The following is a 16,032-nucleotide window of genomic DNA, read 5'->3' as shown; positions in this document are numbered from 1 at the left end:
GTTCAAGGCAAGTCCTGGCAAGTAGTGAGACCCTGTCTCAAAATAAAAAATAAAAACAGTTGGAAATGTAGTTTGGTAAAGCATCCCTGGGTTCAATTCCCAGTACCAAAAAGAAAACACACACACACACTCTGTACTCAGGCCACTCTAGAAAACCAAAATGGAGCAGCCAGAATAAATGCAACCACTCCCTTAAGGACTATCTTGAACACTCCCTTAAAGAATAAACATAAGTCACCTAACATAAAGGGAGTTCCAAAAAGGAAAATGTTAGTTTTCTTTTCTTCCCCATCCAACTCCTAGACTAGAATTCCTGGGTCTTATTCCCTGCAATCATTCTTGGCCACACAATACTAGACAAGCTTTCCTCCTGTATCTAAAAGCCCAACTTGGCAGAAATCAGGAAATGATGGGAGAGAAGTTAACAAAATGATGTTTGTGCAGCATTCAGAGGACTGCTGGAGTGGGAAAAAGGGATATAGCTTTCTTTCTCCACCCCCCCAGGCAAAAACAACTATAAAAATACTGTATTACTATTCCATAAAAACTCACCTCTGCCCAGATAAACTAATTACAGCCACAGGTAATCGAATCTGAAAAATTTTTAATCCAAAGAAATGGTTCTCCTCTTCCAAACAACTGCATTATACAAACCATAAACAGACTGTTCTGGGAATTTAAAAAAATTAAAATAAAACGCAAGCTTTGTTTGCCTGAATCAACATATTATGAGAAGGCAAGATCAAACACCAATGAATTTATGAACAACAACAAAACAAATCCCCAACATGAACAGAAATATAATCAACCCAAATAAAGCACAAGTAATGAAAAACTTACAGAGCCTCTGTACACAAAGCCCTGCTTTGTTCTGGTTCTTTTCAAGCCTGTAGAAGATCACTGGCTAGTGGGGTGCCACACCCACCCTGACCTTGGATGTTCCCTGTCTTCAGAAGGGAAGCAGGTTCAAAAGAACTTCCACAGAGCTCTCCAGCTAACTTAAAAAAAAAAAAAAAAAAAAACAGGCCTTCTTCCTCACAAAGCCCCATAGGCCAGACAAAGGCCTCCTCACCTGACACACAGATAATCCAGTGAGTCCCTGGAATGATCTGCCCATCATTTCTCAGATTCCAGCTATTCTACCATTTACCTGCCCACTGTCCAGAGCTCAGATTGCTTGAGAATGTGACTAAACTCCTGGTCCTGATCCACCAAAAAGTCAAACTGTCAGGGTCCTTCCTGATTCTGGTGATGCTGAATTCTGATCTCTCAGTTGTTTAAACACCCAACCACACTGGTTCTTGTTAACACTCCATTTCTCAAATACCCTTTTTCATCACCCAAGGCAAAAAGCCCACCCTCAGCTTTGCTCAGAAAACTGAAGCCCTCTAAAGGAAGTACCCTCAATTTCCCTATACATTTCTGCCATCTTTCAATGTTTACTTCCAGCCTCTGCTCTAATTTCTAAGGCTAATTCCATCCGTGAGGCCAAGACTTTTTCCATATGTCACCTAAGTAACTTTGCCCCATCAATGAACTCCTCTCTGGGATTTTAAATCTCTCTGTAAACACTTGATTCCCTCCCCTGCTGCCTTCCAACACATTCAAAAGCTCTCTACAAGCAGCATCAGTTACCCTGCCTCTAGGGAGCCTTTCCTTCAAGATCCCCTGTGTTGTCACTGATCCATACTCCTATCTGAGATTCTTCTCAATCCAAAAACCCCCTCAGTCATTCCTACCATGGTCTCTCCAGCAGCATGCACTATACTTGAAACATGGTAGGAGTTCAACAAATGGAACATGAAACCAGTTTTTTGATGTGGCTATCTCTGAAATTACCATTTTAGTTCTCTTTTTCCACTTAAAATCAAACTCTTCAAACCCAGGTGTTTACATCATTCTTCATTTCCTCCTCTCCTAGCATAATCCTTGGCTGGACTGAGTGACAGACTTACAGATTATACTTACTTTGTACCTTTGTATTTACTGGTTTTTCAGCCATCCTTATCTTCTGTCACTCCCTCTAACCAGCACACACACACACACTCTTCCTTCCTACCTTGTTCCAATCTTCCTTCCCTCCTTCTCTACCTAGTCAAATATTATACCCTCTAAGTTACAGATCAATGTTTACCTCAAATGCTCTAACAAAACTAAGAATGTAACATGTTCTAGAAAAGGACTTTTCACTCCAGCTCCTTAAGAGCTGGTTAGCCCTGGTTAGTCCTAACCTTGGAGATGGTCTGGCCTATCTCAGCTGGCAGGATAAAGCCAATATTAGAGAAAGAAGGAAAGTCAGAGCTACATAGGTTCTCTGAACTAAATCCAAGTTTTGGTTTTGAAGGCCAAGATTGGTTTTGGCAGCTAGTTTTCCATCATCCCTACTAGGTCTAAGTTTTTCATCTCAGCCATTTTGGGAGCTAACATTTGAAAGCTGAGGCTGTGCCACAATGCTAAGTACTATAGACTGAACCTCAGTGAGAACACAAGCAGAGGAATGGGAGGATGAAGGCCTTGGGGTGAGCATTAAGCATACAAATACTTGTTAGAAAGAAGGTAGCAAATAGCTGCTCCCAATATCACCCAAATCCACAGATCACAAACTGGACACAGACTGTCTCATCCAAGTAATGAAGGCCAAAGCCCAGGCTGATACTCTGGTGCCAGTGCAGAGCTCAACCAGCCTCACTATGCTCCCAACCTTGGCAACAACTGCATGGAGGGCGCAGGCCTTCCTGCCTGGACCTCTGCCAGCTCCCTCAGGGGCCTATGAGATTTGCCTCCCAAGGGGCAACATTAACCATCCTGGAAGACTAGTGAAGAAACCTCCATTCATAAGGAATAAAGTCTCTTTGAGATGAAGAGATCTAATCTGTCTTCATGGAGCTTTTTGGGAATTTCATATATTCCAGGCCCACTATCCTTTTGTCTCCCAGTACAGCATAATTTGCCAGCCTCAAGAGGTCTGGCATTCATCCTTCCTCCAAGTGATTTCTCCTCTCAACCTTGTCAAGAAGCAAAGAAGAGGGCTAGGGATGTAGCTCAGTGGCAAAGCACTTGCCTATCAGGTGTGAGGCACTGATCCTTAGTACATCATAAAAAAAAATAAATAAATAAAGGCATTTCATCCATCTACAACTACAAAAAAAATTTAAATAAAGAAGCAAAGAAGATGTTCAGAGTGGAGAATGCATAGCAAAGGGGGATATGGCAGTAATATAGGAGGAGACAGGTCAGAAGTACAGGTAGGAGAGGAACAAATACACTTATCATGGAATCCCCAGAAGACTTGAAAGGCCTCAAACTAGGGAAGGCACTGTGTAGAAGGAGACAGCACTGAAGATAAACTCTGTTGAACATCTCATTCTGAATTGTTGCTGGAAATAGCAATTTGTGTTCAAGAAAGGAGGCAGATCACCACACAAAATTACACTGTTTCCTCTGTCGAGCCCCTGCCCCCACTTTTTTGGTACTGTTTAAGCCAGAGTGAAGATCATCCAACACAGATCCCTATACCCTTCTTTCAGGCCATTATCTCATGGTGACAGCCAAAAGGCCCAACTGCCCTACTCTGATGAGCCAAAGGAATTCAGGTATTAACTGCCTTTAACATCAACTCTTTCCTACCCACTACTCATACTGTTCATGGGCTGCTGGGGGCTTGTGTGTAAAACTGTGTGTGAAGGTAGGACAGAAGAGGTCATGCTCCTGAAAACCATTCTGGGAAATGAGACAACATGGATGATCCCCCTAGGCTAGGGGAGGATGGTCAACTGCCTCTCAACCACAGAGCTGGGGAGATAGTAAAAGGTACTAGAAGCTTTGTCTTTTAGTCTCACCTCAATTGCAATGTATGGCATAATAAAAAATATATCTGGTCTTTGTTCCTGGCTTTTAGCAGAGTGCTTCTAAAATCTATGGAATGTCCTGAGTGAAAAGAGTGTCCTTTGTTCACAACAAGCACCTTCCAACCATACCTCATTATACTAATGAAGTAGACCTTAGGTGAAGCTGAGGATAGGGGTGTTCATCAGAAAAATCAACCCAGGATTAGGGCTGGAATTTTAAGCCCTACCTTGACCTCTGGAGAGGACAGGGAGCTGGAGATTGGTTAAATCATCCATGGCCAATGCTTTAATTAATCACTGAAACTTCCATTAAGGCCTCTACACACAGGGCTTCCTGACTCTAGTTGGTCTGAAGGGCTGGTGAATAAACCAAAGTGCCGAAGAGTGGCACACTCAAAGACAGGGCATGAAAGTTCTGCCAGTGGCCCCTGTACCCACTCCAATAGCTCACTCTATGCATCTCATCTCCTTGATTATTCCTGAGTTACATTCTTTATTTTTTTTAAATGGGGGAATGTGAGTATTGTCTTGAGCTCTGTGAGACCTTCTAGCAAATTATCAAACCTGAAGAGAGTATTATGGGAATCCTCATTATTATATGCAATCAGAAGGACAGCTGGCCTAGGATTTGAAACTGGTATCTGAAACAAGAGCAGTCTTATGGGGCCTAGCCATTGAAGCTGTGGATCTGACACTAATTCCCAATACATAATATCAAAATTGAATTGATTTCTTGGACACCCAGTTGGTGTCAGAGGACTGATGAACGACACGGCCTCTCCAATGCTATAAGGGGCCAAAAGCCCCACAGAGACAGTCCTGCAGAGTCAAGGAGACCAGAGTCAGGTGCTTCTTAAGACAGATGTCCGGGGCCTACAGGAAATCAGGCTTCTCTCTTAAATACTTGAAACCAGAGTAGTTGGTCTACTATAAATGAGGTTTTTAAAATTCAATTCCCTCTTATTGCTCGTGCAGATCTGAAATGATCTGACCAGATGGCTGGTGCTCTATAATTCTTGGATTGCTCTCATCAGTTGTTGATGATTTGATTTTTTTTCTTTTCCTTTTTTTCCCCCTCATATGAACGTGTTCCTACACAGGCTTCCTGCATGCTTCCATCAAGTGGACTCTCTGTGCTAATGCCAATATTTCAGAGACTCTCACAGCCACCTGGAAGTCAGATAAGGTCAATAAAGAATCCCAGGTTTGAGCCTGGCTACACTCTCTGAGCCTGCATGGGGCCAAAATGCAGCATTGGTGAATGACAGGACAAGCGGGACTTTGCCCAGGCTGCGTCCTCATCTCCACTTCTCCTCCAAGTCCCCAAGGAAAGAGAGGTAGCAAAGATATATTTTTTAAATTGACAACTACAGCCACTTATTGAATATGTCCTATGCGTCAGGCCCTCTGCAAATAGCTTATACATATTAACCTTATTTCATTCTCACACAATCTCTATGAAGTAGACATTTTCATCTCTATTTTCAGATGAGGAAATGAAGGTTCAGAGATTCTGAGGAACCTGATCAAGGAGACAGAGATCAAAAAGAGAACAGCAGGCTGTGCCTGGTGGTGCACACCTGTAATCCAGCATCTTAGGAGGCTGAGACAGGAGAATCACAAGTTCAAGACCAATCTCAGCAATTTATCAAGGCCCTAAGCAACTTAGTGAGACCCTGTCTTGCGGGGCCCCAATGAGATCTCAGGGATAAACAGAAGGCCCTGCTGGTCTTGCCACACCATTCTCTGTGCACTCACCGAACATAAAACACTACAACCAGGACATCTGAAAATGCTTTCATTGTCTTTTTTTCCACATCTGTGTATCCTGTGCAAGATAATAAGCTATTAGAGGGAATAGATCATGTCCTTTTTGCTCCCCAAAAGACAGCATTGCCAAGTGGCTAGTAGTTGGGGCCTACAGTCAAATGACTGGGTCTGAATTCTGACTCTGCCATTTATTAGATGTTTGGCTAAGTTATTTCTTCTCTGAAACTCAGTTTTGACTGTAAAAATAAGGATAGTCATAGCATCTGCCCTCAAAGAATGCCTGGCAGAGTCAATGCTCAGTAAATGTGAGCTATTATCTATATATCTGGCTACAAGTACAGTGCCTGGCACAAAAATAGGATTTCAGAAAACATCCAGGGAGCAGCAGCCCTGTTGAACCTGGCTGTGATTGGCATTCTGTAACAACAATGCACAGGCATAAAGTCCTGGTGTTCGGGGTCCTCAGCCCCAGGACAAATATATGAATTCCCTGCCCAGAGCCAACAGGATTTGCCAGCAAACAGCTTTCCTCTACTTGCTTGTGAACAGATGATGCTGAATTCAGTCAACTGCTTGCTGGGCCTGAGAAGGTGAGGCAGATCCCAAAATAAAAAAGAAGAAAGAGACAGGAAAATCACTTCCAGGAATAAGCAACACTAACGAGAATGCTGACATTCATAAGAGAAGTAGGCAGACTTTGGGAAAGTGACCTGCAGCTACTGTGGCACTATGTGGCTGGGATCCTATTCCCACCTTTCCTAGTGGGAAAGCCCACAAAGTCATGGTTTGCTCCTCTGATGTGCCAGGGTGCAGTAGGCAGTCTGGAAATCTGCCTTCAAATGAGCCCCGCCTACCACCAAAACAGACCAGGTATCCAGTATCTCTCCCCTGGAGGCCTAGGGAAAACCATACTACAGTTCTCCCTTCAGAGACCTGAGGGGACAGAAAGTACTGAACTGGTAAACCAAGACAGGGGGTCAGTTACTGTCAATATAAACTTGCTGTTTTCTTAAAAGATCCCCAAAGAGACTTCTAAGCAAGAAATGCTCTGCTAACCCCTTCTGCTCATGCTTAACCTACTCCCTCATCAAAATCACTGTTGAAGGAGTACAGAAGGACAGTTCATAGCCATGGAAGTCTCTCCTTCACATCCTAAATTCCCCAGGTAAAGCCACAGGGACAAGAAATTCACATGCTCATGTACTTACACTGGTATCCAATTCCACAGTTGAGTTGAAGGGGTGGTGTGAATGAAGAATTAACCACTGAAAACTAGAAAGCTGTGTACTCAGTGATGCCTTCATGGTAGGAATTGTGCAGAGGGCTTTGCATCTCACTCCACATAACAGCCTTTAGCAGGCTGGGCAGGACATTTCCTCCAGGTCAACCAAAAGCTCAAAAGGATTCAGGGACTTGCCCAAGATTCCCTAAGTAGCAAAGCTAGGTTTTGAACCTAAGTCACTAAATTATACTGCCTCCCCATTTACCTACCTACCCATCAAAGAAGTTTCCAGGATTGGCTACATTCCTTTTAACCTTTATAAAGCTTGTTGGAAGTTCTCAGAGAGCATTCGGAACAAGGTGAATTAAGATTATACTCCAGTTGAATGAAAGCACTAGCTCTCCACACAATTTCCTAATAGGATACACATAAAACACCTCAATCCTATACTTAAGAATCACTTGTCTGCCTCCACTTTCCTGACCCTTTAGCATAGACCCTGAATCACTCCAAGTCAGACACTGAGACCTGAAAAGGCCTACACTCTCATGAGCCTTGCCTTGAAGCTTAGTGAAAAACATTCTTCCGTGAATGGGGCAGACATGACTGGAACCAGAATTACTTTGTCCTCCAAGCACAGGACCTCAGTGTACTGAACTGCAAAACACCAACCTTTGGAGCAGCTTCAAGGGAATTTTGTGCATAAAAATTTACAAGGAGCTCTTGAGAAACTATAAGCTAGAGGGTGATGTCAATGGGGCATCAATTAAATGTAAAGTCTGTGTTCCACTCCAGTTTCTCTGGAAGGTTCTCAAATCCTTGTCACACAGGTTCTGGGTCTTCCTCCCCAAGGATACATAGACGGTCTTTGCTTTATTTTTTGTATATGGGTTTATTTGTTTGTTTGGCTTTGCTTGTGATTGAACCCAAGAGCAGCCTATCAGTGAGCTACATCCCCAGCCCTTTTCATTTATTATTTTGAGACAGGGTCTCACCAAGTTGATTAGAGCCTCACTAAATTGCTGAGATTGGCCTTAGACTTGTGATTCTCCTGCCACGTCCTCCCAATTTGCTAGGATTACAGGTATAAGCTACTGTGCCCAGCATCCTAGTCCTTTTTAATTTTTTTTTTTTTTTTTTTAGAGAGAGAGAGAATTTTTTTTAATGTTTATTTTTTAGTTCGGCGGACACATCTTTGTTTGTATGTGGTGCTGAGGATCGAACCCGGGCCGCACGCATGCCAGGCAAGCGCGCTACTGCTTGAGCCATATCCCCAGCCCCCTTTTTAAATTTTTTATTGTAGAACAGCATCTTTACATTGCCCAGGTTGGCTTTGAACTTGTGATCCTCCTGGATCAGCCTTCTGAGTCACTGGGATTATAGGTGGTGCCACTGTGCCCAGCTCGGAGTTTTTAGCTATAAGCAGTAGTCCCATGACCCAAAAGGCTAAGCAAAGGCCTGTGGTTAGAACTATCAATCTTATTCTGTCTGCAGTACTGACCAAGGCCTTGAAGGAAGCTACTGACTCAGCCCAAGAACAAATTAAGTGGAAGTAGGGGGCCACAGAACAGGGGCCTCCATCTGCTCTAGGCACTTGCCTGATTAAAAGTGGTACAAGCAATACCACATAAAACCAGTGAATACAGCCCACATTTTCCCCTCTACACCCTTAACAGCCTCTCTAGTTTTAGTTTTCAAGGACCAAGGGTATGGAGGGCGGGGGTGACTCAGTTCTCAGGGAAGTTGGGGGAAGGCAGTCAGAAGTTGGATCTGCTGGAACCAATATCTCTGTTCCTAAGCCTCCCTCTGCCCAACACCATTAGCTCCCACTTGGCTTCTTTGGTGCTTCATCACTCTTCCATGGCAGCAACTACCCGTATGCAAGCCCAGCAGGAATGATATTGCTACGAGAAAGCAGGCTGGCACAGCAAATGCTATCCCTGCCAACACAGCAGCAATGGGGGCAGTGAGGACATGGTGATGAATATCAGCAAGGAGCTGATGACACTATACTGTGGCCATTGCCAGGGTTTCCCATCTACCTTGCCACAATGAAGAATGCAAACATCCTACTCCTGAGAATAAATAGTCCCAAGTGTTAACATGGTGTGCTCCAGCCAAGGGCAACAGGAAAGGAAAAGTAAGAGGAGAACAGATCTAGGCTCTAGAGTCAATTATAAGACAAGTTATTTAACCTACCTGAGCTTCAATGTTTTCATCAGAAAATTAAGATAATAATAATTCTCATTATTATAAATATTGGACAAGATGATCCACATGAAGCACCTATCATAGTACCTGAATATGTTAAACATTCCAAAATTGCTAATTATTTTCATTATTAAGCCCTGCACTGAGGCTCATGATAGAGTTAGAAAGTTGTTCCTTCTGAGAATGCCCCATTTAAAAATCAGGCCAGGGCGAACCCCTTTTTCTTGGCACAGGTTCTTTTAACAACAGAACACTCCTGTCCCACACTGGTACTCAGGACTCCTCTGTGAACAATATTTTAGCAGCACTGAGCTGAGCAGTGAAGCCCAAAATAGCATTTGCAGAGCAAGGCACATGTCACTGCCTCTGCGGTGCTTCAGAAGTGCAAGGAAAGAAAGTTTTCAATCACTTGCTCAGAAAGCATGGCCACCCACCACCTGCTTTCTTTCCCGGGTAGTCAGATGCTGCAAACTCTGTTCTGCAGGAGAAAGAAGATCCCCAATCCCGACAGCAACACTACCACTCTGATGGACCACACTGTTCCTTCTTAGCAGTCCAGAAAGTGGCTACTACTGTAGCCCTGCAGGGACAAAGGACATACACAGTTTGAATTCTGAATTCAAGGGGAAAGGACTGAGTCTGGTACCTGGCTGAAGGGCCTGCCAATCCTGGGTCGGGTGAAACACCTCCAGGACTTCAGTGTCCAGATCCTCCTCTGCTTTGGTTTCCTTTCTCTCTGATTCTTTGGTGCTGCTCTTCTCTGAGTTGATCAGTGCAAACTCATTCTGAGAAAAGAAAACACAGGGCATGACCGTCCACATAAGACGTCAGAAAAGGAGAAAGAAAAAAGTCTGCCATGGTACACTCTTCTTCATGCCCTTCTCCCCTTCTCACACACATTTGAACACTTACAATTCTTTTATATATATAAATTTTTAGTTGTAGTTGGACACAATACCTTTATTTTATTATTTATTATTTATTATTTATTTATTTTTATATGGTGCTGAGGATCGAACCCAAGGCCTTGCACATGCTAGGTGAGCGCTCTACCACTGAGCCACAACCCCAGCCCCTGAACACTTGCAATTCTTTTTTCAAGGTCAGCCTCAGAACCAGTATGTGTGAGGCACTATGGTTAAATGAACACACATGCTTTCATATGGTATTTCTGCAAATGTACAAGGAGCAACTCCAGAAGATTTCATACAACCTTACAGGGATTAAGGAACATACTAGGGAGAAGGGTTGGCAAGTAAGAGCCTTCTACTTTCTATGGGACATGTTACTATACTGTTTAATGTTTAAAACTCATATAGATTACATTAACAATAATAAAAAAAATACTTTTAGCTGGGCATAGTGACACACACCTATAATTCTATAAATTTAGGGGACTGAGGTTAAAGGACTCAGGCAACTTAGCAAGACCCTGTCTCAAAAACAAATTAAAAGGGCTGGGGATGTAGCTAAGTGGTAGAGGGCCTCAGGGTTCAATTCCTAGTACCATATTTAAAAAAACACACATTATAAAAGGGAAAACATATAAATGGGTGAGTAGGGACTCAAATGGCCACCTCATATGTACAAAAGCCAGCAATTGAGGCCCAGCTGATTATCAAGCAGCCCAACAGGACACGGCACAAACCTTGGCAATTCCAGTAGATATAATAGGGCAAAAATGACTCCTGTGACATTCTAAACCATGAAAGAAGTGGGAAGGTAAGAATACAGCTGGCCTGAGGGAGTAAGATGCCCCTAAGTTGGAAATTGCTTCCTAAAACTAGCTTCCTTCCACTTCATGGAGAGCATAGAAGAGTAATAAGATGGATTGCATGGAGCACTCCAAGACTTTAGGAGTCAGAGATGCACAGTAAACATTAAATATTATTCATTTTGCTCCATCATGGCCTTCCATCTTTCCTATCCCATTCTGAAATCTCTTCTTGCATAAAAGCAGTAAGGTCTCAGGAAACTGGAAGGAGAGGGTTCCAGAGCTATGGAAAATTGCATTAGGGAGAGCAAGGAGGAACCCATACTAGCACACAGCAAGTCTGTTTCAGCTCCCCTGCTTCCTTTGTCATAACTTTTTCTCCATCTCCCAAATCCTCCCCTGATAAGAAGTATATTTCTTGGAGTCCTACAAAAAGCCTAAGCCTGGGCTGAGTACTTCACACAGATCTCATTTTGAACTCTCAACTCCTCTAACACTGTCTGGGAAATGCTATGTGCATGCATCTCTTCTAGTAGTATTCCAGATCCAGAAAGGAACTCCTGCTTTCAACTCCTCTAACACTGTCTGGGAAATGCTATGTGCATGCATCTCTTCTAATAGTGTTCCAGATCCAGAAAGGAACTCCTGCTTACCTGGGTCCCTCAGGGTCTGATCTTTAATTAGCTGTCAAAGAAAAGGTTACGGTGTTAAGGTGTTGATGATGACAATGCACAGCTCTTCCAAGAATTTTCATGTTTAAAAAGAAATAAAGGCATGAAACTAAGATGGCAGAATTTCACAGAAAATATCTTAGGCAAAAAGAGGCCCTCAAATCATTTCACAAATAATGAGGGCACCGATTATAGCACAATGGTTAAGAACTCAAGCTCTAGATCAGATAACACTAAGTCTGAATCCCAGTTTCTTGTAACTCTTAACTAACTCTCAGTTTCCACATTTGTAAAGTGGAAATAATAACAATATCTAGCTCATACATTAGATGAGGAAGTATAGTGTAAGCCACCATCCCCGAGTACATGGTAACCATTACTATTAAGCAATCTAATAGGCAGTCCTAGGTTCCAGGTAAGATGAGTCTGTGCTGTGGCATTCAATAGTAATTACACAATACACCATCATTCAGGCAGGTCAGTTTGAAATGGTGGTCACCTGTGTAGCCTGGCCCTTCAAATTTCTCCTATCTTTTCAACTTTAAGATTGCACAAAACTAAGCTCAAAAGAAAATTAGGATCAAAAAAGCAGATGTGCTTGTGAGACTAAAGAAAAGACAGGTTATCAGAAGGACATGGAGATCAAGGATTCCGACAACCAAGTTTCCTGAGGGCAAGCACTGCATTGGTCTCTTTCATCACTGTATCTCCCAAGCCTAGCACAGTTGGATGAACAAATGAATGAATAAATGCTCCCTTCCATAGGTGGACATGTCTTCTGAACCTTAGAATGAGGGAAGCCCAAAGTACTTCAGACTTCTAGAGGCAGGCACTAACCCCACATTCTAGAACAAATACTACCTTGTCTAGGTACTCAGCCCCCATCAGAAGCACCAGAAGTACCTGAAATCTAGGTACTCAGCCCCTGCCAGAAGCACTAACCATAGAATTTGAGAACAACAATAAAAATTTACCTCAGAGGTGTGTCAATCAAATACCTCCAGGGAACAGGCAAGAATGGATGTAAATGAGCGAAGTGGGCCAGGTGTAAACAACAGGGAGTGGTGGACTATGAAAACTGCAATTCTCCTACCCTAAGGAAAGCAGCTGCTACCCAGCTGGTCCACCAGTGCCAACAGGCATTCAACTTGAAGAGAAACATAAATTCAGTTTTTATGTGAAATGTTCTCATTTTGAGAACACTAAGAGGGCCAAACTAAACATCTATGCTCCAAATTGCACCTTTTGCTTTACTTTATCAATAGCTAACTCCTAGAGGATGTAGCTTTAAGCAGGAAAACAAGTCTCATCATTAAGAGAAGCAGAAAAAGACAAGGTAAATGGCAATGATGAGAAGATGGCAGGAAACCTTTCAAAATCCAGGTAGAGCTAGTTTTCATGCTGATGATGGGAGAAATGAAAGCCTCTTTTTAAAGATTTCACCAACAAAGTTAACAGAGGAGGTTCAAGAAGAGGAGTTAGTTGGGCACAGTGTACACACCTATCATCCCACAATTTAGGATTGCAGGAAGATTGCAACTTTAAGGCCAGCTTTGGCAATTTAGCAAGACCCTTGTCAACTTAGTGAGGCCTGTCTCAAAAATAAAAATTTTAAAAGGGCTAGGGGGCTGGGGTTGTAGCTCAGTGGTAGAGCATGTGTGAGGCACTGGGTTCAATTCTCAGCACACCATATAAATGAAATAAGGTCTGTCGACAATTAAAAACATACTTTAAAAGCCGGGCGGGGGGGGGGGGGACACTAGGACTATATATCAGTGGCAAAGCATCCTTGGTTCAATCCCTAGTACCAAAAAACAAAAACAAAAAAAAACAACAGGAGGTAGGGGTGTTAGAAAGAGACCAATGAGTGTGCCCAGCAAGATAGCTGACAAGAGGTGCCTGGATGCTTTCCTCCAGAACACAGGACCAAAACAAAAAAACAATAGCTGAGCCAGGTGTGATGGCACATCCCTGTAATCCCAGTGGCTTGGGAGACTGAGGCAGGAAGATCGTGAGTTCAGAGCCAGCCTCACAACTTAGGGAGGCACTAATAAACTCAGAGACCCTGTCTCTAAATAAAATATAGAAAGGGCCTCTCAGAGTCACCAGTTGCTGTGTGCATGGAGGACCGAGCTAGCTTGCAATAAATGTCTCTTTGCTGCTTACCAAATAAATAAATAAATAAAATACAAAAAGAAAAAGGGCCGGGGATGTGGCTCAGTGGTTAAGTGCTCCTGGGTTCAATCCCCAGTACCCCCCCCAAAAAAAAAAAAAAAAAACACTATTCCACCAGAGTGTTTGAGACACAGCTCTGGAGTAGGGATGTGGGAAAGAGATTATGGAACACGGAAATACACGATGGCCTTGTAAAGAAGGGAACTAAGCATACAACATCTACTGTTCCATCTCTCAAAATCAACCCTGAATCAAGAAGGACTTTGCTTGGTGAGGAATGGGTAGCCAGAGGTTCAGAGCAGTTCCCACTCATACCACAAACATCTGAGGCATATATTATTGGATAAACCAGCAGCCCCCACAAGCACTGAGCAAGTGTAGGGAACTGCCAGACTAACAAATTGCTCAGGCCACATTGTGCATTCCCCTACCAAGGTTCCTGTTACACAATGCCATCTTGAGACTCCTCCCATCTGGATCCTGTGAAGCAGCTGACATCTGCCATCAGCAACTCAAGAGACCCAGCTCTGGAAGCAGCCAGGCAGCCCCCAAGGAGTAACCTGGCAGCCAGCACTGAGTGGCTTGGTCTTCTGAGGCCTCTAAGAAGGAGCCAGGAGGCCCAGTTCATCCTGCTGCAGCCCCAAGAAGCAACTAAATGGTCCATTCTTAGAAGCGCGGCCCATCGAGGTCCTAAGAAGCACACAGGCAGCCTGCCCTAATCAGGTGAATCCCAGGCTCTTGAACACACATGGGCACCCTGCCTGGACCCAACAGTAGAGTACAGCCCATGTGCCCAACTACTAGGCATACTGCAACAAGTCTTTTATTTTCCAAATCTTTGGAAAGATAAGTATCTAGGCCTAGGAAGCTCAAAGAACCCCTAATATATCGAATCAAAAAAGAGTCTGTCCATGGCAAACTGTCAAAAGTACAAAACAAGGAGAGAATTCTAAAACCAGTCACACCTTGCATGCACAGGCCCGCCAGAGCAGCTCCATCCCCACATAACCCACAGGAACTACCAGGCAGCCACACCCACAGCCAAGTGCACCCAAAGCCGCCAGCAAACCCATTCCATCTAAGAGAACTTAAGTACAATCCCACAACTGCTGCAGCCTAGGCTACTAAGATACCACATTGATTACACCAACATTGATTACAGCTGAAGGTATCACCAAATTGATTACAGCTGAAGAAGCTATGTGTGCTACAGGGCCCACATGGAACCAAAACCAACACAGCCTATCCAATCAACACCCTAGCACTTACAACCAGGAGAAAGTCTTTTACTACAAAAGAAACCCTACAAAATTGGTAGAAGCAATTAATCCATTAGATGTACAAATATCAACATGGGGAAACAAGAAACATCAAAAAGCAAGTTAGCATGACACCTCCATAGCCACACAATAATTCTCTATCAACAGACCATAAAGAAAAGAAAATCAATGAACTGCCTGAAAAAAGAATTCAAAATAATGATTTAAGAAAGCTTAATGAGGGGCTGGGGCTATAGCTCAGTGGCAGGGCACTTACCTAGCACGTGTGAAACACCGGGTTCAACCCTTAGGACCACATAAAAATAAACAAAATAAAGCCATGCTGTTCATCTATAACTACAAAAAAAAAATTTTTTTTAAAGAAAGCTTAATGAAACCCAAGAGAACACCAACAAGTCAACCATTTGGAAGGCAATTCATGATATGAAGAATGAGAAATCTGTCACTGAATCAGAGGTCACAAAGAGGGAAGCAGAAACCCTGCAAGTAAAAAAAAAAAAAAAAAAAGTAAAATAAGAAATACAGTTGACAGCCTCAATAGCACACTAGCAAACAGAGGAATTTCTGAGCTTGAAGAAGGATTTTTTTGAAATAACCTAGTTATACAAAAAGGAGAATGAATTTTTTTAAATAAATGAATGAAGCCTGATACTCATGGGAATACCATTAAGCAAGCAACCATTCATAAGCAGAAAGGTGCAGAAAATCTATTCAATGAAATAATTGCTGAAACTTTCCAAATCTTGGGAAAGATATAGGTATCTAGGTCCAGGAAGTTCAAAGAGCCCCTAACAGAGTCAACCCCAAAATATCCTATCCATGGCATGGCATGTGAAGCACTGAGTTTGATCCTTGGCACACATATAAATAAATTAAATAAAGGTACTTATCCATTTGCAACTAAAAAATATTAAAAAAAAAAAAAGATAGCCTCTAATACAATAATGGCTGGGGACTTTAATACCCCACTTTCATCAATGGACAGATCATCTAGACAAAATATAAACAAAGAAACATTGGAGTTAAATTATATTTTAGACCAAATGGACCTAATGGACATTTATAGAACATTTTGTCTAACAGCTACCGAATACACATTCTTCTCATCAGCATATGGAATATTCTTCAATACAGACCATGT

The 16,032-nt window shown here is 42.8% G+C and overlaps 1 protein-coding gene across 8 annotated transcripts in view; it reads right to left on the bottom strand.

Moving 5' to 3' along the window:
* Positions 1–16,032, bottom strand: part of Sil1 (SIL1 nucleotide exchange factor) — a 262,407-nt gene that overhangs the window by 176,500 nt on the left and 69,875 nt on the right. For all 8 annotated transcript variants that reach the window (XM_046460366.2, XM_046460368.2, XM_046460365.2 and 5 more), the window contains one exon: positions 9,698–9,836. In XM_046460366.2, the coding sequence (XP_046316322.1) occupies positions 9,698–9,836 (139 nt within the window). The remainder of the gene's footprint in view (positions 1–9,697; positions 9,837–16,032) is intronic.

This window comes from Marmota monax, unplaced genomic scaffold (genome assembly GCF_021218885.2).
Source record: "Marmota monax isolate L192 unplaced genomic scaffold, Marmota_monax_Labrador192_F-V1.1 WCK01_AAM20220418_F8-fsc00006, whole genome shotgun sequence".
Lineage (NCBI taxonomy): Eukaryota > Metazoa > Chordata > Mammalia > Rodentia > Sciuridae > Marmota > Marmota monax.
Note: the sequence above shows the minus strand (reverse complement) of the source record. Positions and strands in the feature narration are given on the sequence as shown.